Below are 21,097 nucleotides of genomic sequence, written 5' to 3'. Positions count from 1 at the left end.
TCCCAACACCAACTACTTACTGAGGAAGAATTTAGAAGCATACAAACTTAGACTCATACAAACAAATTATTTCTGTGTGGCAGAATGTTATAAGGTAAAAAAAGAGMAAACACACATAAGAAGGTGATATGAGGTTTCTTCAGAAGCCCTCCTTTCATGATTTTTTTCTTAAACTGATCTTGAAGATCTCAAACATAATGTTCCATCACTTTTCTTGTGAATTATGAGATCATTTTTTAAAAAATGCAAGCTATAACTTCAATCATAATTAAAAGAAATGCTTACCTTATCTGCTTCACCTGGGAAAGTGACAGTATAGCTTCTCAGCTGTATTTAGGACAGACTTGCTGAGCTCCTTAAAATATATCTTGTGTGATTTTGTGACATATCCCGTGCTGTCTGTTCTTTATTTATTTATGGYTATCTAATAAAATGATGAGTGAATCTTAGGGCCAAACAGGCACTTTTATTTAGAATAACTCCAGGTGATTAACATGCCTAGCAGTACACWCTAATTTGTATGAGCCACTGCAGCCTTTGTGCATCATCCACCTAAAGCACGTTTGGATTAACATACAGAGTCGGAAATTTAATGTGGAAAAAATATCAAGTCAATCAGTACAGCTACTTCATAATAACACCTATTTGAAGCATTAATGCTCTTAGATTTTCAAAACTCTTTAAGTATATTGATGAAGGGAATTTTTTGTTTTGCCAGTGGATAAAAAAGCTCCTCCAGAATCCTGTTAGCGTATGACCCAGATTATTGTTGTTATCATTTTTTCTTTTTTATTAGTGGAATAAATAAATAAAGATATTAAGGAAACATTCTTGAAGTTCAAAAGCATGAGACAGCTAATAATCGTTTGCTTTGTCCAGCATACCTCTGTAATGCAATACAAACACAAAACGGTGTGTTTTGTCACACGTTCTTGACAATGCCTTTTCCCAGGAAAGAGGTCAGCTAAGACTCTGCACTTTGCTCTGGCTCCACTTCATTGTGGAGTTGTCATTAAATCAACAGACCCTTAGACATCTGAGCCTTTCCAAAAGGATATGAAGTTCAGGTCAGCTCGCAGACCAACCCCTTCCAACCAATCACTAATGCCTATGYGGAACTCAGAACTTGATTGTCATCCATGAACCTGCTCTTTTGCCAATACAAAGGAACATGTTAGTTGCTAATTRTTTTGTGTGTGTATTTGTGCCTCAGAAAGTTTCCTTTCTGTTAAGGATTTAAGGAGCCATTCAAAGAGAACATGAGGAATCATCTTGTGCAATGTGACTGTCAGTGACTGTCAGTGGTTGTTTTGAAGGTTTCCTTCACAGACCTGGGTTCTGTAGCTATCAATGAGATTTTTTCTCTCAGCTGTTCCTTAGCATTGTGGCCCTGGCAGATTGCAAACCAAATGCAACTGATCAAGATCCTTCGGACTGGTGTGCTACATCATCCTGAAGAGATTCAATTTGGTGCCTGCAATGATGTCTTGATCTTTCACAAACTATTAAAAGGGAATTTGTAGCTCAATGTTGACACAATCAGAATGGCTTTCTCTAGTGATGAAGAAACTTATAGGTGGATCCTGTGATGTCCTTGGTCAAAAGTCTCATATCTACATGGACTCACACCTACTCTCTGTTTTTGCACATAGCACCAGGGGCTACTGCTCTGTGGGGACTGGACCAGGACACACAGCAGCCACTTATTTGGTCACCATGACAGGTGAGGTATGACAGAGTCCTTTGGACRTCCCTCAAGTCCCTGGAATCAGCTGGCAGGCAGGATAAGGCCCTGGGTGGTTTTGCTTCACTGAGTGAGAAGAAGGCAGAACAGACCTTTATGCCAAATGCACACACACTGCATTGTGGTGGCCATTTCTGGTGGCCATTTATGCAGGTGCAGATACTGGGGCTSTGCCATGCAGGAGATGAGTTGCAGGGTCCCTCTCCACAGAGCAGTGTGTTTGTRGCAGCCTGTGTCTAGCATTGCTCATGTGCTGTCACTCTATCTCTCACTGCTCGCTGCAGGATTAGCCAGCACACCATTCACCTTAACGCATCCTTCCAGGAACTCCCAGGGTTTTTCTTCTGTTGAACAAAATTAAGAATTTYTTTTCCTAACACAGGCCTTATTCCACAAAGCCTTTTCTGCTCTGGTAAGATTTAAAATAACATTCCTGGTATGTTTCCTGATAACTGGCCTTGGGTCGCATCCTGTCGGTGGGATTTGGGGTAGGTTCGGGAGCAGCACAGCAGGGAACGGCTCTTGTGTGTGCTTGGCCTCCAGAGCAAGCTGAGCTCTGAGGGAGTGTGCTGGTCAGGCTTAGGGTTAAGAGAGGGAGAAAGCCTGGAGCTCTGTGAGGAAGGAAACGTAGCACTGTATCCAGCCYGCTTTTGGGATGCSCCTGAGCTTTGAGGCAGATGTAGGAGTGGTGGCCTCAGCCTCTGGAGTGACCAGAGCGAGTAATGAGTTTAAGTTGCAACACAGGAAGTTCCATTTTCATGTGAGGAGGAACTTCTTCACTSTGAGGGTGACAGAGCCCTGGCACAGGCTGCCCAGGGAGGTTGTGGAGTCTCCTTCTCTGGAGATCTTCCAAACCCGCCTGGATGCCACCCTGTGCCTTGTGCTCTGGATGTCCCTGCAGGAGCATGGAGGTTGGACTAGATGATCTCTAGAGGTCCCTTCCAATCTTAACCATTCTGTGATTCTGTGATTCTGTGATTCTGTGATTCTGTGAACAGCGGGAAAAGCCTGCTGCACAGGAAGTGAATGGAAAATGTCACCCTACAAGGTTCAACATCATCATGCCAGCTTCACCAAAAGAAAAAGGGACCTGGAAGTCCTGTTGAATGGCACATTGAACTCGAGCTAGGAATGCATCTGACAGAGGAGAATTCTGGGCTCTGTATTGCAGTTGTTGCGAGCAGGTGGAGGGAGGTGATGTTTCCTCACACCCAGCTCTGAGGACACCACACATGGAAGGCTGTGTCCATTTCTGGGTTTCCCTGGACAAAATATATATCGAGCTAGTGGAACAAGTCCTGCAATGGGCCACCAAGATGATTAAGAGATTAAAATATCTGTCCTACGAAGAGAGTCTGAAAGATACTCCAAGTACTTAGCTAGAGAAGAGAATGTTGGGGGGAATTTTCTCCATATAAGAAATATGTGATGGGAGGGTGTAATGAATATGGAGCAACATTCTTCTCAGTGGTATGCAGGGAACAGAGAAGAGGGAGTGTTCACAAACAGAAATACCAAAACTTCTACTGAAACTGTTGAAAATACTTATGTATAGGAAAGGAGGTCAGTCACAGGAACAGGCTGGCCAGAGATGTGGTGTCTCCAACTTCAGGAGTTAATGAAAACCTGAATGGACATGGCTCTAAGCAGGGTGACCTAGATCACTTTACTTTGAGGCAGGGGATTGAACTAAATGATCTCTTGAAGTCATGTTCAGTTTCATCCATTCTGTGATGGAGGAAAATAACAACAAAATAGAGAGCAGGGTTACTGCAGAGTAATATTCAAAGAAAGTACTGTGAAGTTGGAATGGCAGTTCATGGCAAATCCTCCTCCACCACAGATGAGTGGACAACATCTGCGGTGTGGACAGCATCTTCTCATACTGGGGAACCACTGGAGATCTTTACATGCTTTCTGGAGATGGGTTAGCTGCCTGCAAGGCAGAAAGCTTCAGATTTTCTGTTGCATACCATATCCTACCTGTCAAATCTTCTGCCTGATCCTGCAAAGCAGACTAGCGAAGAAATGTGTGGTCATTCCTCCAGAAAATAAACTGGCAAAATATCAAATAACCTTTGTCAAAAGGAGGCTTTCAAGAGCTACTCAAACTGTGCCTCGTTTCTGGCCACATGTCCTGCACCTTTACATATTACTCTTGCTCACCAAGATGAGCAAGAGTTGCTCATCTCTTGCAACTCTTGGATTGCAAGATGAGAGTTAACCATAGTGTCCTGAGTGTCTTGAGATGAGAATTAACCATAGTGTCCTGTCTCCTGGGACCTGGGGCTCTCCTGGGTCCAGTCCTGGGGTACAGAAAGATCTGCTTCTCCCAAATCTCCATGTCAAATGGGGGTCATAGATGGTGTTCATCATCCCCCTATTGCCTGCTACATAATGAACACTTTCCCTCTGCATTAAATATTTGTTTTCCTACAAGACCTTTATTGGCCTGGGTGTGAGTGGGTCCAGACCCAACATAGGTACTTGTTTGTAGGTTTCCTTCAGTATTGCTGAATTTACAGTCTTTCATTCCTCTTGTTTTCTTTTAGGAGAAAGAAGAATTTTTGTTCTTGCCTGTAAGCAACAGGGTTCCTTTACTTTTTATCCATTTATTTAATTCATTCTTCATGCTCATCCAATGGTATCTATCACACAGGCATATCTTTATACTTTAAGCACTTGCCACGTGATCAATAATCACAGAAAGGGTAGCTTTCAATAAAATCCTCAATTCTTCTTGTTATGTATGTTGGCTTTTGAATTTAGTAGAATTGGATTAACAGTTTTTGCATATGAATCGGCTATGATAAATCTCAAAATTTTACTTCTCTTCGAACTATTTATATGATTGCTTTTATTGTTTTTTTTTATCCCCTTAAGAGAAAAAAAAAAAAAAAAGTGAAGTCTATTTGGTTTTGTACTTGTTTTAGCTACTGAAAATTTCAGCAAGTGGGTCTATCTCATGAATACCGTGAGGATATGCAAATAGTTTGAATGCCAGGTCTACACTGCTAAGTCTTTTATTCCTCAATTTAGTATGCTCTTATCACAGTACACTATGGACTTAAATGAAAATAGTCAATAATATCTACAGATTTCCTTCTCTCAAGAATATGGATGGGAAAACCTTAATTGAATAGTTCTTAACTTACTTTTTGCTTGAGCTCTTGACTTTTGAAAAGTTGAAGTGAGTCAATGAAGGGTTTGAATTCTCTACTTCTGAAAAAGATATATATTTCTCATTCCTTGGAAGTTATGTGATTTTCAGACCCAATCTGAAATGACAAAGCTGCTGGGATGTTTGTACTTTGAAATATTTGCCACAGAAACTGTCAGGCRCTCTTTAATACTCATTGAAATTGTATTAAAATATACATAAGAATAAATCAGGATTCAATTAGGCTATTTCTTAGTAATCTAATATAAAAAAACAAAGAAACCAAACTCAAGATGCAGTATTTTTCAGGATTGTATTTTAAAATAAGGAGTTGAAAAATGTTCATAAAAACTTAGGAAATATCATTCCTACATACTTCATTCATTCTAACACGGAATTGAATGTGACTTTGCTATGCAGGCTTCTCAATCAGGCATTTATTTAGATCAGGCTTTCAACATGGAGAACAGATGGAAGAGAGGAGGTTATGCTATCATAGTAGAGGAAGTTCTGTGGGGAGAAAGGCATTATTTTCATCTGTTTTTCTTTTTAAGGGGAAAAATATCTGCCAAAGAAGATGATGCTGTTCGTTGGGTTGTGTTTGATCAAGAAGAGAAATGAATGGTTGACCCTAAATTCCTCATACACAGGAGACTGTTTGATGTCTTCCATATCCTCAGTTGAACCTGCCACCTCGACACCTGCCTCACTGACTTCCATAGATGCCCCATGGAAAACCTTGGATATCTTCAGATTCTCTGCTTCTGAGATGCCAGACAGATTGGCCAAAGGGCCAAACATGTCGGTCATGCCCAAAGACATTAAGACAGATGTGAGATTATATTTTTCCTCAATCTTCATGCGGGGGAAGTACACTTTCACTCTCCTCTTTTCCATCAAGTCAGGACTGGTCCATGCAGTTAGTTTTTCAAAGCTGATTGTGTTCTCCAGCTGCAGAGAGAGGAAGGAGTATGAAATTGCTCCCACTGTCCATTTTTAGCAAGCTATTCAAAGAAAGAAATAGAGGGGGAAGGGGAAGGAGAAAAGAAAGGCAAAGGGAAAGAGGAAGAGGAAGAGCAAAAATACAAAATGATTCCCAGTGTCAAGCTGAACTAGTGTCTCATGTAACACAGCACAGCAGTTTGTCTGGCTTGCAAATTAGTCAGATGATTAAAGAGATTACAAACATGCAATGAGAATTTATGTACAGTTTAATACCAACCACATGTGAACGCTTCTGTCTTTAGTAACTGTTGTAAAAATAGTTTCAGTCACTCACTGCACTTCAGTCACATAAAGTAGAAGGCCCCATTTTTACCTTTTCTTGAATGTAGTAATATAATTTGATATCATCATAACTTAATTACTTATAATCATTGATATTAGAATTCAGATTATGTTTATTTTTCAGAATTCCTGCACCTAATCCATTGCATTCAATCTGGCTTAAAGCAGTTTTTCTATTTTCTTTTGCTTTCTTTACAGTTTTCGTTTTTAGTGCTTGCATATTCATGGATTCTTGCAACCATTACTTCTGCTGTTGACATTCATCCCATTAGCCTCAAAGTTCTTGCTCTTTGCCTGACATGGAACTTAAAAGTATCTTCCAGGCATTTCATTTATATTTCACGTTATCTCTTAATTTTAGATGACCTTAATCAATAGAGTTGCAGATCAGTTACTTTATCTTGTTGAGTTTCATCATTTGAAAATGGAGAATCTTTTATTAAAGACATGTGTTAACTAACTTTGCATTACTTGGCATTTTATCCATTAATGTAATCACAAAAATATTCTGAAAGTGCATATATAGCATTTTATTAGGGTTTTGTGGAAAAACTACCAGTGCTTCTCGCAAATACACCTGTGTGGTCCTCTGCATGGCTACAAAGACACTGAGACTTGCTTTTATTAGGCTGAGGCAAGAGACTCCTCTAAGAATCCAGTCTCTATCTGAGCCTGCTCACACTTGTGGAGGCTGCTGCGCTTCCCAYGCAGCCAGCAATGCCATCATCATCTAGGGAAGCTGCCTGGGAGTGGACAGTGAAAGGTCCCACAGCAGCCAAGACTCACTGTWCTGATAACTCCACTGCTCACCCTGCAAGGCCCTTACCTGCTCCAATCTGGAGGCATCCTCAGGCAGCAGCACCACCATGCTCAGCTCTTCACTAGCGTAAGGAAGCTCCAGGACTTTGATTTTCTCAGCAGCCACCACTGCCATTTTGAACGTGCCATTCAGACACATCATTTGCACAGGCTTGCTTTCTTGCTATAAAAAAACAGAAATGTGAGACGTTGTGACTGGGGAGAAATATTTCTTTAGCTAGGCAATGCTAATGCCCTTTGAAAGTGTCTGGGATTGACTGTTGAGCAAGGTGCGTGTGAAGAAGTGATGTGTTTCCATCTCCCTTTCTTGCCTGCTGCTGTGGTCAGGAAGCCTGGATAGACACAGCTGTTACACAGCCGCTCCTTGGGTTTAGGCTCAGGTAGCAACAGCCTGGGCCTGCTGGCTGTGATCGTTAACAGCCTGGCCTCCTACCCACAAGCTGTGCCCATGTGCCCATACCTCTGTCACGCTGAAGAGCGCTTCTTCGGTGTGGTCTTCTCTGAACGCTTTCTTCCACATCCCTTTGAAGTTAACAGCACTTACAAGAAGCAGGGCGGTATCGAGGTCAAYGGAGCTTGGTTCAAGGAAGTCTCGGATCTGCCCTTTAAAAACAAAGAACCAGAACATAGCATATTGTAAGTTACATCTCCTTTGGCCTGTGCAAATGCCTGCAACGAGGGGCACAGGGAATGTTTTTGTGGGGGGGAATTGTTTTTGTCCTGTGGAGCTTTGTTTTCTTTTTTCATTAGGAGAAAAAAAAAAAAAAAAAAAAGACGTATAAGTAAGAAAGAATAGGAGATTGAAACAGGGATATGGATCTTCTGTCTCCAGCTACCCTACTTTTTCACACTTCACTCTTGTTTTTCCTCATATTTAAGTGCTAATAAATTATCACAGGCTCCTGAATCGTTCTTTTCCCCACGTCAGCCACAGGTGTGCAGTTCCTCCTGTCCTGGAAGTGTTTTCTTTCACATCCAGCATACGTATGCAAAGTGATTTCACTCTTTTAGAACTGGGACTAACTATATGTGAGTTAAGATCTCTAGTCACAAAAAAAAGGGTGCTGTGTGTACTATGCATATCCTGTCACTTCTACCTTTGCCAGAAAGATTCTTAAACCTAGTGTCACTGCCATACAGGTACAAAAAAAAAATCATTCATTTGCATAGGAAATATCCTGTAAAGGAGATGAGAGGAATAAATTTCTTCTCCRATTTTTAGTTTGTCTTCAAGTTGCTCAATACAGTAACAACACTAACAAAGTCTTGTCTGGCCTTACCATTTGTTTTGTTTTCTACCCAGGAATTAATGATCTGTCTGACTTGATCTGATGATTTTTTGAAGYTGATCATTTCCAGACCAGTTCTGTACAATTTCTTGACACATTTTAGGTATATCTGTAAAGACAGCAATTGCAGCCATCAAACCAGCAAGTCTATAAAAACATTATTAAAGTGAAATAAATGTTTATAAAATAATTCTTCATTTGTGTACTAATGAGGCATTCACCTTGTTCTCTGTTGCTCACTTACTATAGCAAGCTGGTAAAGGTGGAAMAACAAAAATTATTCTTACTCCTGACATTTTCACATCTGACACTTTTGTTACTTGACCAGCTATGATTATAGTCATAAGTATATGTTCAAGATATTGAAATATTTTCTTGAATAAAGTACAATTCAAAAAACTTTATTCCAGATTCATCAAAGAATTTTCTTATCATTACACATACTCTTCCTTTTGAAATATTTTTCCGTATTAAACTTCAAGATAAGTTGCTTTGATTTAGAATAATTGTATATTTTGTTGTGAAAATGTCAAGTGAAGATTTTGAGTCTTTCAAAAGCCATTATTGAAAGAGAGTTTTAAACTCGAGAAATGAGCTGAAGTAGTATTATTGACTATAAAAAGAATATATGTATATACACACCCACACACACACATATGCACACATATGCACACATATGCACACATATATGTGCATATATATATATATATACATATAATGATGAAAAGGCTTTTGTGAGGTGGGAGAAATACTATATTCCCAAATAATTTCATTTATTAACCTACTCATTTTTTAAACAGGCCCATCATTTTTCCTGGCACTGATTTCCATTCAATTTATTTTCTGGGCTGTGCCAAAAAAAGCCATGCAATTCTACCCCAGTGAAGAATATTTGGTTAATGCATTCCCTTGCTTAGGCRGTGCTCATGAATTATTGGTTTACACTGAGATTAGCAAGAAATCATGGTGCAACTCACCGGTAGGATTGGACATGTCTTTTCAGCATAGAGTCTGTTGGCAATGTGGAGTGAATAATTAGCTTCTGGGGCAGTGATATCAGAGAGAAGTTCTTTAAAAAGTATTTGGATGTTCACAGATTTGCCACACTGAGTTGTTGATGAGAAGATAAGAAGGTACAYTGTTAGCTTAATATACTAGGAAGAGATCTACTTATAAGGTAGAAGCAGGAGAACAGGACAAGAACAGTGCTTAGATATTTGCAAAATAGGATGTAGTCTAAAAGCTGCATGGACAGATGATCCATATAAGTGACTAATATGTATATACAACTCATTTCATGTGGTGACACTCTAGGTGATAGCAAGCAGAAAGCCTCAGTGATGGAACAAAAGCTATAGGGCATAGAATCAAAGTTTTGACTAAACAAAAAAATCAAGTCTAAATAACCGTAACTGAGGAATGCTTCTATATAGAGTCTCTAGTATTTTGCTTCTGTTTGCATTTTCTTGAATATTTGAATGTTGCAGATATGAAAATAATGCTTAGAGATTAGGAGAGTCAAGAATCTTTTCATAAAATGATGGAGACCAGATCAATTGTTTAAGGTCCCAAGAAAAGTATTGTAGGTGATGCAGGCTAAGAGTACCTAAGGAAAACTTACACTTCTAATCTTTCTAAAAAGACCTAATCTTTTAAGGAAAGTTGTTTTGAGCTGCTCTTTTCTACATGACTACCAACCATTGTAACCTCTAGCTGATGTTATCATTAGTTTAGGGTTTTTTGAGTTTTTTTAAGAATAAAAGTTTTTTGTGCGAGTCCCACTTTGCACATGAGGATCCCAAGCAGGTAGGAATGTGCCAGGATGTGTGGTTTGGTTTGTCCTCACAGAGAGGGTAGATGACTGCAGTGTACAGCATGCATGTGGTGCCAAGATATTGGGAYCCTTTATGGAGATTCCCCCTGACCCTACCCCAACCCCCACAATAGGGGATCCCAATTGGGACTCTTTCAGGAGCAGTGGGAAGTGGATCTTGGAAAAGGCCCTGTGGCTTTTTGATGAGTGCAATTASTGTCCAGACTCAGTTTTCTGGGGAATTTTCTTCACAGCATCTTCCTGCCCTAGTTTGGAATCTCAGCTGCAATCTGACCCTTGCTCCAACATCCCKTTCACTTGCTCCCAGCATCACTGGGAGATGTGCAAGTGCATTTTCGCTTGGGGAGGTGTCAATGTGCCTAAAGCATCTGTCCCTGTCTTACCACTTGCTCTGGTGCAGCCTGCATAATCTTTCTCTGTTTTTTGAATTTTCCTCTTACATTCCTTTAATTAAGAACATTAGCAAAAGTGGGGTACTCTGTGACTTAAGGCACAGTCAAAACAACCTTTATTTCAAAAGAAATGAAAAAAAAAAGAAAAATAAATGTACCTTAGATTTCTGTACTTTGCTGGGAATAGTTCCTCCAAGTCCTGCAATTTCATCAAAATGAAGAACCTACCATTGAAAGCAKCAATAGAATGTGAAAATAACTGACAATTAATGAAATTTGAATTGAAAATATTGTCACAGCCTTACCAGGTCTGATTAACCCACAGATTAACTAAGAAATTACATGTAAGCTTCAAATCAGTTCTACCTCATGCACCACCAAAAATTTAAGAATATGATGTTCTGCTTAGATTCCTGTTTTCCAGGTTCCTCCACCAGTAACTAGTACACTTTACACCCACACTGTATTCTGTTTATAATAGAATGTTTTCTTGTTTTCTGAATGTTTCACTTTACATTACAAGTTGTCTATTAAACCAGGAAGGGGTCAAGTCTGGGAGAGAATGCAAACTGCAGTGTGAGACCTGCCATAAACATGTACTTTAAGAATTCTTTTCACTAATGCAAACTAAAGACTATTCTTGTCCTTCATGTTGAAACGCAATGGCATATTGCATGTTCCAGATGCAAATCTCAAGGCTGAATTTCATTCTTCCTCTCGGCATTTTTGAACTCATTGAMAAATGAGACTCTCAACTTGAGAAAGTCTTGAAAACATCAGTTGGTTGCTGAGGTGAACAGGATCAAAAACACAACAACAACAACAAGAGCTTGCATCCTTTTATGTAGTTTACCTTCTCCATCTGAGATTCAGTGTTACCTCTTGCTCCCATGTAGACCATGGACAGGGCTGACATCAGGCTCAGGGGGGCAAAGAAAATGTTCTGCTTGGCATGGTGGATTTTCAATTCTTTGAACATATCAAAACAAAATTCTGCATTTGCTGCACTGATGGAGCCCATTTTAAAATCTGTATTGGCTAGAGYAAAGAGAAATATGACTATGTAGTGGTAATATGTATCATTCACTGTATGAAATAACCTTAACAGACCAGAAACTCTTATTTCAATGCTATTTCTGTGATACTGAAGCAAAGATGTCAAGACTACAAATTCTGTGATCATAAGTATTAAAAACTCTGAACCATTTCTATCCAAATGTGTTTTCCTTCATCAAGATAGCAGTTCATTATGAAAATACAATCTTGATTTGCCTTTTAGGAAATAGATAATTTAATCTATGCTTCACTGTAATAGAAAATAGCAATGAATGGATAAGATTTCCTGTGATATTCAGAAGATGTTTAAGACTAGGTAAACTTTATATTTCATTTCTCTTTTAACTTCTATGGACCAAGCTCTGGATCCTTCATTAAAGTGCAGTCAATTTCATATACTCTTAGTGCTGTTTTTCAGTACAAGTAAATAGGAATGTGAAAGATACTTTCCTGTAATTTGGAGGAATAATGAGAATAAATTTCTCTGTAAATCTAGGTAGTTTCTTAGATGCTGAAATGAAGATTTATTGAGTATTTTGTGTTGTTCTTTGCTTACTAGCTTGAGGGTTTTTGTTTGCTGTCCTAAATGTCCAGCATGTGCAAATGAATGTGGCACCTTGGTATTTGCTGAATCCTGCAGTCATTCATTTTCTTGAATATAAGCCCAAAGAAATGTCCTGCTGTTCTTTTATCTCTAAAATAACAGTTAAAGTCAGAAAAAATAGCATAGCAAGGGTTTAGAACAGATGTATTTCCTTATGTGACCTGAGAAGTGTCTGGCATTAATGACTGTGAGCAGTCATTTACAGTAGACTGCAAGATTGTTGCTCTCCTATATTCTTCAGAAATTTAGCACAGAGAGACAGCATCATTTTTTATTTCTGAAAGAACTGTTAAAATTATATAAAAAAAAAAACTATCTTAATGTGACATCAAATTTTCAAGAAGAGGTAAGAAACTCAAAGCTATAGCATACGAATACTCAGCTCTTGCACATCCAAAAACATATAACAGTCAAACAGTATAAAATATATCGATAAAATTAGTTAATATAGTAATATATGCTTATTTTTGTACATACCTTTCTTATACTTACCAGAAAGTGCTTAAAATAGTAACTTTTTTCCATATTAAAGAATATAATAAATAATTAGAAATTGTATTTTCCTTGGAGGAACACTTACCCCACAAACTTCAACRAGGCAGGTAACAGTCCAGCTTGCTAGTTGATCCTAAATGGGTTTTCTCAGCTCCTGTTAATATATATTGTACCATTTGGGACACTCCCACCGTTAACCTCCAGGGAATCATCAACCCTTTGTCTTTTAATTTATCATACTTTGAACCATTGAGTAGATGAGCATTACACTAGTACTTTATATTCAGCTACTAGATCCTGATTTATTGAGATAACAAAACATTGAACATTGAAAAGTTGAAATATTCAAAGTTTTACTTTATCTTACAAAAYGATATCAAGACAATGGGACTATAAGTATGGTGCAGAGCTGTTCTGTTGAACTCATTCATGAGATGCGGCTTTACAGGTAACTAGAACCAAAAGAATAATGAATACAAAAGAGTATGAGAGGAAAAAAAGGTTTCAGTACAAATGATTTAAAAACAAATGATGTTTTTAAATAACATGTTTGTTATAAGCCTTGCTGTAGCATCATGTCAGTTGATTTTCATAGACTCCATAAATCTTGAGATGTGATGGGAAAATAAGATTGAGTCATAGTTCGGTGATCCAAGGGTGAACAAACAGTTGCAATCACAGCTCATCATTAGTAGATATCCACAGCTATAGCTGAGGAAAGGTAGTCTCTCTTTATAAAGGAGATACAAGAAAGCACATCAGATCACTAAGATTTTATTCTCTCCTGTTCTTACCTACGAGGCACTACATATGAGAGGCACACAGAAAATAATTTAACACAGTAGTCCTACCAAGGATGGAGGGAAAAGCAGACATTGAGGTATTTGCTGAACATCTAATATGAATGCAAGACCTCACTACGGCATTTATACTGTAATGGGAAGTACCTTACACACAACAAGAATTTGATGGTGAGAAATTGCGCAGGTTCAAGCAGCACTATCTTGTAAGATGGGAGTTCTTCTAAAAAAAAAAAAAAAAAAAAAAAGAGGGAGTTGCTTCATACAAAAACAAACTCAAAACTTTCCATTTAATCCTGATAAAAAATGGTACTGAAATTTATTTCGTTCTTCCCTAATGCAGAACTGAGTTCCTAGAGTCTGAGGACTAAAGTCTTGTTGAATACTTATCACAGAATGGCTGTATCTTTACTTACATAATACAAAGCCTTTACCTACTTTATTAGGTTTAATTCAGAGGTTCCACAAATACAGGGCGAGGGAGGAAGTTTGAGGGGTAAACATATTTTACTAAAACTTAATTTTAAAGAAAAGATCCAGAGCATTAATGTTGAGATGGACAATGGAGAATAGAGAATGGAGGATGACTGAGGAAGATATCTGAGGAAGAGTCAGAGAGTATTTGCTGCTTTGTTGTTATACCCTAGAGTTTTCAGAATTTGATTTTAACCAGCCAATAGAATCTAAAGAATAATTGAATGATCAAAAGCAAACTTCTATTTTGCCTTCTCCACAGGTCACAGTAACAAAGCTTGTAATATATACACAGACCATTCTCATATATTTTCTATATCTAACTTTTTATTATGACAGGTGAATAAACTACACGATCTGACTGATGCAGCATTCATGGTCTGTTAGACAATCATAATGCACAATATCAAATATAATTCAAATTTAAAAAGCTATTACTCTCTACTGAATAATAGACTTGATGAGCAACAAAGAAACAAATCTGCCATCTGTAAAGGCCACAGGAATGAATAACAGAAATTCAAAGTACATATTGTACAATTTGTATGTACAATTTGTACATATGAAGTCACAAAACATCCAGAAGTGATTACACTCACCAGTGAAGGGGAAATGGGCTGCCTTATCCTTTCCAGAGTATTTTGTTCCGCTGAAACACATGAGTATATGAGCAGAGCCTGATGACTGCTTGCAGCTTGCCATCTCAGAATGGGCTTTCCACCTGAGTGTGTTACAGCAGTCATGAGGGTGTGAATGTCTAATGACAGTAAGTATTTTTCCTCACAGCTTGTCCAGCGTTCCTTTTTCAGCAAGCTGGGCTGCTGTAGTTACTGGCTTCTTTACCCTATTGAGGGTTTTCTGTGGAAGGAGGACGGCATTTTTATGGAAAGAGCTTTACTGTGTTTTCTGTCACTCTACCATTTTTGAATATACATATTAGATTCACACTTACTGCTCAGGGTGTGCTCAGACTTGCTTTGGGGACTTCCTTAAGAAGCTTTCCCGGTCATCCATGCTCTCTTTTCATAGCCTTTGGTTCAATGTCTTTTTTCCATGTGGGCACCTGTAGAGCTCAACCTGCCTGAAGAGACCTGAAGAACTCAACCGGCCCTCCGAAGATGTGTTCAGTTCTTTGACTAACATTCAAGACTTGCAAAACAAACCTCTCTCACCTAGAGCAATGTGTGTAGGGGCTTTTGCTTTGTTTTCCCAAATTTTATATTTGCCTTCTTTTACACTCCATATTCTACACCTGTGCAGCAGAACCAGCATGCAAGTGCTCCTTTGTAATTTTTTGATAGGGCGTTGAGTCTAAGGAAATCACATACTTGTCCTGAAATTCAGAATCTAAGACTGCAGTGCTGCAAAGCAAGGCAAATAAGCTCTGTTCTATATCCTTGTTTGTACCAGGAGAGAGGTCAACAAGGACTCTGTTGCTCGTTCCTCTGCCAGGTATTCCATCTTAGATCTTTTGCCAAATCAAATTACTGAGGTTGCCATTTCCCCTCAGTACTGGAAAAATTAAGGAGATGTTAAACAGCAGAAAATAAAAAATAAAAACAAATCAAAAACAAACCAACACAAAACAGCTCTTTCCATCAAGATTTCTCAGTTATAATTTTTACATTTCATTTCCTATACCTGTTTTGCAACTGTTGTGTAGTACTTGGGATGCAAAGTGRCAGCTTATACTTTGGACACGTGCATGCTATGGCCATTCTATCTGCCTTATGCCAAGGAATGGCAAGGAATGCCAACAGGATGCCAAGCGCTTTTTATTCATTAGTGGTATCTGTTGTGTCGGGCATAATTAGTTTTTCATAGTAAATGCATATTCTGAAGCAGCTGGAGAAGCTGAAGAACTAAGCAGTTCTTCATATGATGGAAAAAAAAAGTTATTCTTGAAAATGCTTTCTTTTGCTTTTTTTCAAGATCAAAATCCCTTCCTTTGCACTTCTTGTCAAACAACTGCAAACATTTTTTGAAAATATAGCCCTTAAGCTAAAGATACATGATAAAAGTGAATTTGGAAAAGTGTAAAGGAGACTAAAATATAAGAAAAAAAGAAGAGAGTTGAAATCACCATAGAGGCTAAGGTGAGTCAAAAGCACAATATGTAAACTGAGCATTACTCTATTAATGAGATGGTCACAGATAATAAAATTTATAAAATGTGTAGATGTAATGCATATTGGTGTTATCTTTCCATGAATGATCATTCAAATATACATTTCTCTTCCTTAATTTTACTTTTCAGCAGTGTATTTGCTTGTTAGGTGTATTAGTCATATTATCCCAGAATAGTTGAGGTTGAAATGGACATCACAGATCATCTAGTCTTGAACTAGATCCCCCTTGCTCCAGCTGGTCACCTAGAGCACTTTGTATAGGATCATGTTCAGGCAGGTTTTGAATATCTCCAAAGAAGGAGACTCCACAGCCTCTCTGGACAGCATGTGGCAGTGGTTAATCACCCTCACAGTCAGATTTTTCCTCATATTCAGATGGAACTTTTTGTGCTTCAGTTTGTGGCCATTGCCTCTTGTCCTATCACTGGTCACCACTGTAAAGAAACTGACCCCATCCTCTTGTCACATTCTCCTGAGGTATTTGTACACATTGATAAGATGTCAGCGTGTACAAATTTCAGTCTTTCAGTCTTCTCCAGGCTGAACAGGCCCAAATTTCTCAGCCTTTCCTCATAGGAGAGATGCTCCAGATCACTAATCATCTTTGTAGCCCTCTGATGGGTTCTCTCCAGCAGCAACATGTCTCTCTTGTATTGGGATGCCCAACACTGGACACTGCACTCCAGATCTGGCCCCACCAGGACTAGGTAGAGAGGAAGAAATCACATTCCTCAACCTTCTGGCAATGCTTTTCCTMCTGTACCCTAGAAGCCATTGGCCTTCTTGGYCACAAAGGCACATTGCTGGCTCATGTGCCTCATTTAACTTGTCCACCAGGAGTCAGAGGCTTTCTCTGCAGAACTGCTCTCCAGCCCCTAGCTGCACGGTGTTGCTGCTCTCTAGGTGCAGGACTCTGCTCTTTAATTGAACTCCATGACAGTCCCCCAGAGCACAACAAGCAGAGAAACTGTCCCTGTCTACATAATCTTCTTTAAAAGCCTGGTCTTCTACAGATATGTTTACAGGAAACCTGGCCATTTTTCCAAAGGACACTGTTTTATCAGCTAAGGTTGGCTTCACTCCTCCTCATTATTATTTTTAGTGATTCAAAGTAAATCTGGCCCCTACMTCATGCTGCTTCAGTAATGCATAAGCCGCATAGACAGCATAACAGCCTAGTTATAAGAAGGAAAAAAAATGTGCAGAGTGTATGAATGGAAGATACGCAAATAGGGGCAGCCTATGTCAGCAACAAGTTACATTAGTCTGCTTCTTGAAGAGAAGAAAGGAAATGTTTTTCGGGCAATACGTCATGTATTTCTTTTTTGGGAATRCTGGCAATTTTGAATTAAAATGAATATAATGAATGAAAAAGGATGATCCTAGAGAATAATAATTAATAACATAACAACATAATAACATAATTAATTATGTTTTGCGGGGCACAGTTGTGTGCCCTGGAGCCATAATTTCTCTCAAATTTCTTTTTTCAGTATAAAAACTTGTTGAGGTGATGAGGTCAAGCTACCTAACCTGCTAAAAGAGTGAATATTTTCAGTAGTGCAAGAGGTTTCTGAAAATTCTCAGCCTTTATCTTTACTAGATTATAAAAATATGTTTGTTTAGTGTTGTTTGCTATGTCTTTAGGTACTCCCATTCCCCTTCCCCACTGCCTTTTAGAATTACCCTGAAGAATAAATTTCCATCCATTTACTCCATTTAGTGGAGGTTTGTTTTACATGGACCACAGTACTCAACAACTCCATGTCTATAGAGCAGTGACAGGATTTTGGCCTTCCAAACGAGTTAGTAGTGGATATTTCAGTTCTTCCCTAGCTCATCAACTCTGATTAATTTGCTTGATGAAACCACGATAATCCTTCAAATTAGTGATTCTGCAACCCTGAAAATGCTGAAAATGCAGAGCAATAGTCTCAAGTGAAACAAGTATCTTAATTCTGAGTGTATATTGGGGGTGCTTCAAATGACAAATGAAAAATATACATGTTTATTCACTTGCAATTTCTTATCACTTAAATATTCCTCCTTAGAATCCTTAATTGTTTTTACATTTTACCAATGATGTTGGAAAATGCCATAAGAATTTACACAGTGATAATTAAAATGAAATATACATGCTGGAGGATGCAACATATTTGATCTAGATTTATGCTCGTTTTCACATTGTTCGTGGGTTTGAATTGTAAAGGACAGAGAACCACTTGGAGACATTTTGTATCTGAAATAGGAAAAATTTGGAAAAAAATGGAAATTTATGGAAATTTTATGGAAAAATTTGCATTCAGACATCAGATGCATTCTATAGCATGTGTGTTCTCCTCGTTCCATGTCTTGCTACCCAGTCACAGAAAGTTCAGTGCATGGGAAATGGTTTCATAACAGAAGGACCTGATAACAAAATCAGTTGCCTATATGGTGAATRTAGATTCCAAAAGTAACATGGAACAAATTTTATAATAACACTGAACAGATACAGTGAGCAAATCTTCGCTGTTATTTTGCAACTCCACGTAGCTATTACTTACTCTTGGAAATCTCAGAAATATGTGGCTTGAGGGAGCCTTAAGACTGTCTAGGGCACCTGCAGCCCTAAGGCGGGATCAGCCTAAATCAGCCTTAAATCATCCTAAATTGTAGTTAATGGATGTGTGTTTGACCTGTTTTTAGAAGCTTCTAGACAAGGTGTTTCCATACCTCTGTCATGTTTCAGTGTTTTATTATACTCAGACTTTTAACTCATCCCTTCCCTAAATTATTCTGTCTGCAAATTAGAGCAGTTACACCCAGTCATCTTTAAACTTTGAGATATACTGCTGGCCAAGTCATGCAGATRTTCATTAGGTAATATATTGCTGGCATAGGGTGTGGCATTTGGGAGTGGTTCACCCTATTGTAAAATCTAATTATTGCAGATATACTCATTAGCAAGGACTTGTTACTAATCACATTACTCTTCTCAGTGTGGGTATGGTTAGCTACTTCAACAAATTATGGATTGAGAAACTTGAATTATCATTCAGGATTGTCCAGCCCTATAGAACATTATATAATTTTCTCAAACTTGGATCCTGGAGCTAATTGCTTTTCTTCATTCCCCTGATCATCTTCAAAATATGATTTCCATAGCTACCAAACTATGCACTTTCCTGGTACTTAACATATTATTTAAATAATAATTAGTGTAGGGATACTCTTGTCAATTCTTACAGCTAGCAAAATCAGATGTATTTTGGTCCAAATGTATGTGTGTTAGTCAAAGCTGAGATGATATTCTTAACAACAAAATTGCTGGCACCAGGATAAACTTTGAAAACAGTCTTTTCAAGCTGCCTAGCCCTGCGAGGAATGGACAACTGTATAGTTTTGGAACCAGAGGTCAAATTTTCATATTATGTAAACTAATGTAACTGCATGGGAGATGTGAAATAGGAATGTTTTAATGAAAGAAGACTCTTATTCAGGCCACAAAATGATGTAGGTCTCCAAATGGTACGTTGTTCGTATCCTAACATGGAATCCATGTAATATATCCTTAAATCAGTATGCGATAGAAATTCCTTGTCTGTTCTTGTTGTAACAAATGATTACTGATCTGCCCTTAAAATACAGTTCTAACTTCTCTCCCCATTTCCAGGTTTCCAAGTTGAGCTGATCTTTACGATTGATAAAGTTATTGCTTTCATGTGACACTGGGTGAAATTTGACAGCCTTTTCATTTTTGGTCTATGAGCCACAGCCACTTATGAATACCAAATACTTGTATCCTGAATGGTTCCAAAAAACTTAGTGGAATCTAATATAGCACATATGACCAGTATCATTTGTTAGCAGTCTCCATAAACCAAGGCATTTTTGCTAAACAGAATAATTAGTGTTGCAATCAATGCCTTTCTATATGTGTCTGTGAGACCAGAATCCCATCCTGTAAGTGAAGCAATCAGTGGTTCAATATCTGCAACACAGTTTATTGTCCTGAACTACAAACCAGTGAGCCTTCTCCAGTCAYCAAGTGAAGTAGTAATCATCTTTTCAAAATGCTGCCAGTTTCTTTCAGGGAAAATTCTAAGTAAAACAAAAATCAATAATAAATAAATAAATAAATAAATCTCTCAGAAAAATCACTGCCTCTGGTGACATCATCAGTGAAAAAAGAATACCCTCTTTCCCTCGCGCATTATACAAATAGTGGTGAACTTGGTGACACTTAGGAGTGCAGGGAGAAATCTAATTGCAGAAYGCAGGGATGTGGTGCTGTTAGGACTTTGTGGTCCTAGCTCATTAAAGAAGATAGTAAAATAATTTAGAGGAGCAATAATGACTGGGATTTAATTAGTTGATTTTATTCACCAGCTCAAGGGCTTTGTGATAACAACATCCACCATTAAATGGTGCAACAGTCATACAGATGGGCTTATCAACTAGTAAACAGCAACTAGCAATTAGAGCAAATAAATCAAGTACCCTCTTGCCCCAGTAAAATGCTATAGCATTTCTTCACCCTGAGGATACAGGGGACTTTTAACCTCATAAGGTATTATCTTAGTCCAGTGTCCTAGATTAAAAAGAAGGGAGGGATAATAAGTAGTTCAGCCAAAGGTGTTGTTCAGGTGTTGTTCCCGATTCCTGCTCAGCTTGTCAATGCTAAATTCTGTCCTTTATATCCTTAGAGAAAAAGTACGTAACAGTGCTAGGGTCGTACTTACAAGGTGCTCCTTCTGGATTCTTTAGATGAGTTCCATACRATCATATGTTCATTGCATCATCAAGCAAGAAGAGTTTTGGTCCTTTCTCAAGTGTTGTGCAAGTATATCAGTTCTTTAGTTAGCTGGGTATTGTTTGCAAATTTCTGTAAAGTGAGACCTGCCTTACAAGACTTCYCATTTCCCTATCTTGTTGTTGGAGACAGTACCCAAAGTTTCTCCACTGCTTTTCCGCCATTCACAGATTCACAGATTCACAGAATATTTAAGGTTGGAAGGGACCTCTACAGATC

At 38.3% G+C, this 21,097-nt stretch overlaps 1 protein-coding gene across 1 annotated transcript; it reads right to left on the bottom strand.

The window, feature by feature from the left end:
- Nucleotides 1-5,453: 5,453 nt before the first annotated feature.
- On the bottom strand, nt 5,454-11,579 carry LOC112947601 (ovalbumin-related protein X-like). Its single transcript, XM_026039723.1, has 7 exons — nt 11,379-11,579; nt 10,699-10,749; nt 9,277-9,405; nt 8,291-8,408; nt 7,471-7,613; nt 7,018-7,173; nt 5,454-5,855 (listed from the first exon to the last, which is right to left on the bottom strand). Exons 1-7 carry the CDS (start codon nt 11,544-11,546, stop codon nt 5,454-5,456), a joined length of 1,167 nt encoding a protein of 388 aa, XP_025895508.1. The 5' UTR covers nt 11,547-11,579.
- Between the last annotated feature and the right edge of the window lie 9,518 nt (nt 11,580-21,097).

The sequence above is a fragment of the Nothoprocta perdicaria genome, unplaced genomic scaffold (genome assembly GCF_003342845.1).
Source record: "Nothoprocta perdicaria isolate Ctin4 unplaced genomic scaffold, notPer1 scaffold_24, whole genome shotgun sequence".
Taxonomy (NCBI): domain Eukaryota; kingdom Metazoa; phylum Chordata; class Aves; order Tinamiformes; family Tinamidae; genus Nothoprocta; species Nothoprocta perdicaria.
Note: the sequence above shows the minus strand (reverse complement) of the source record. Positions and strands in the feature narration are given on the sequence as shown.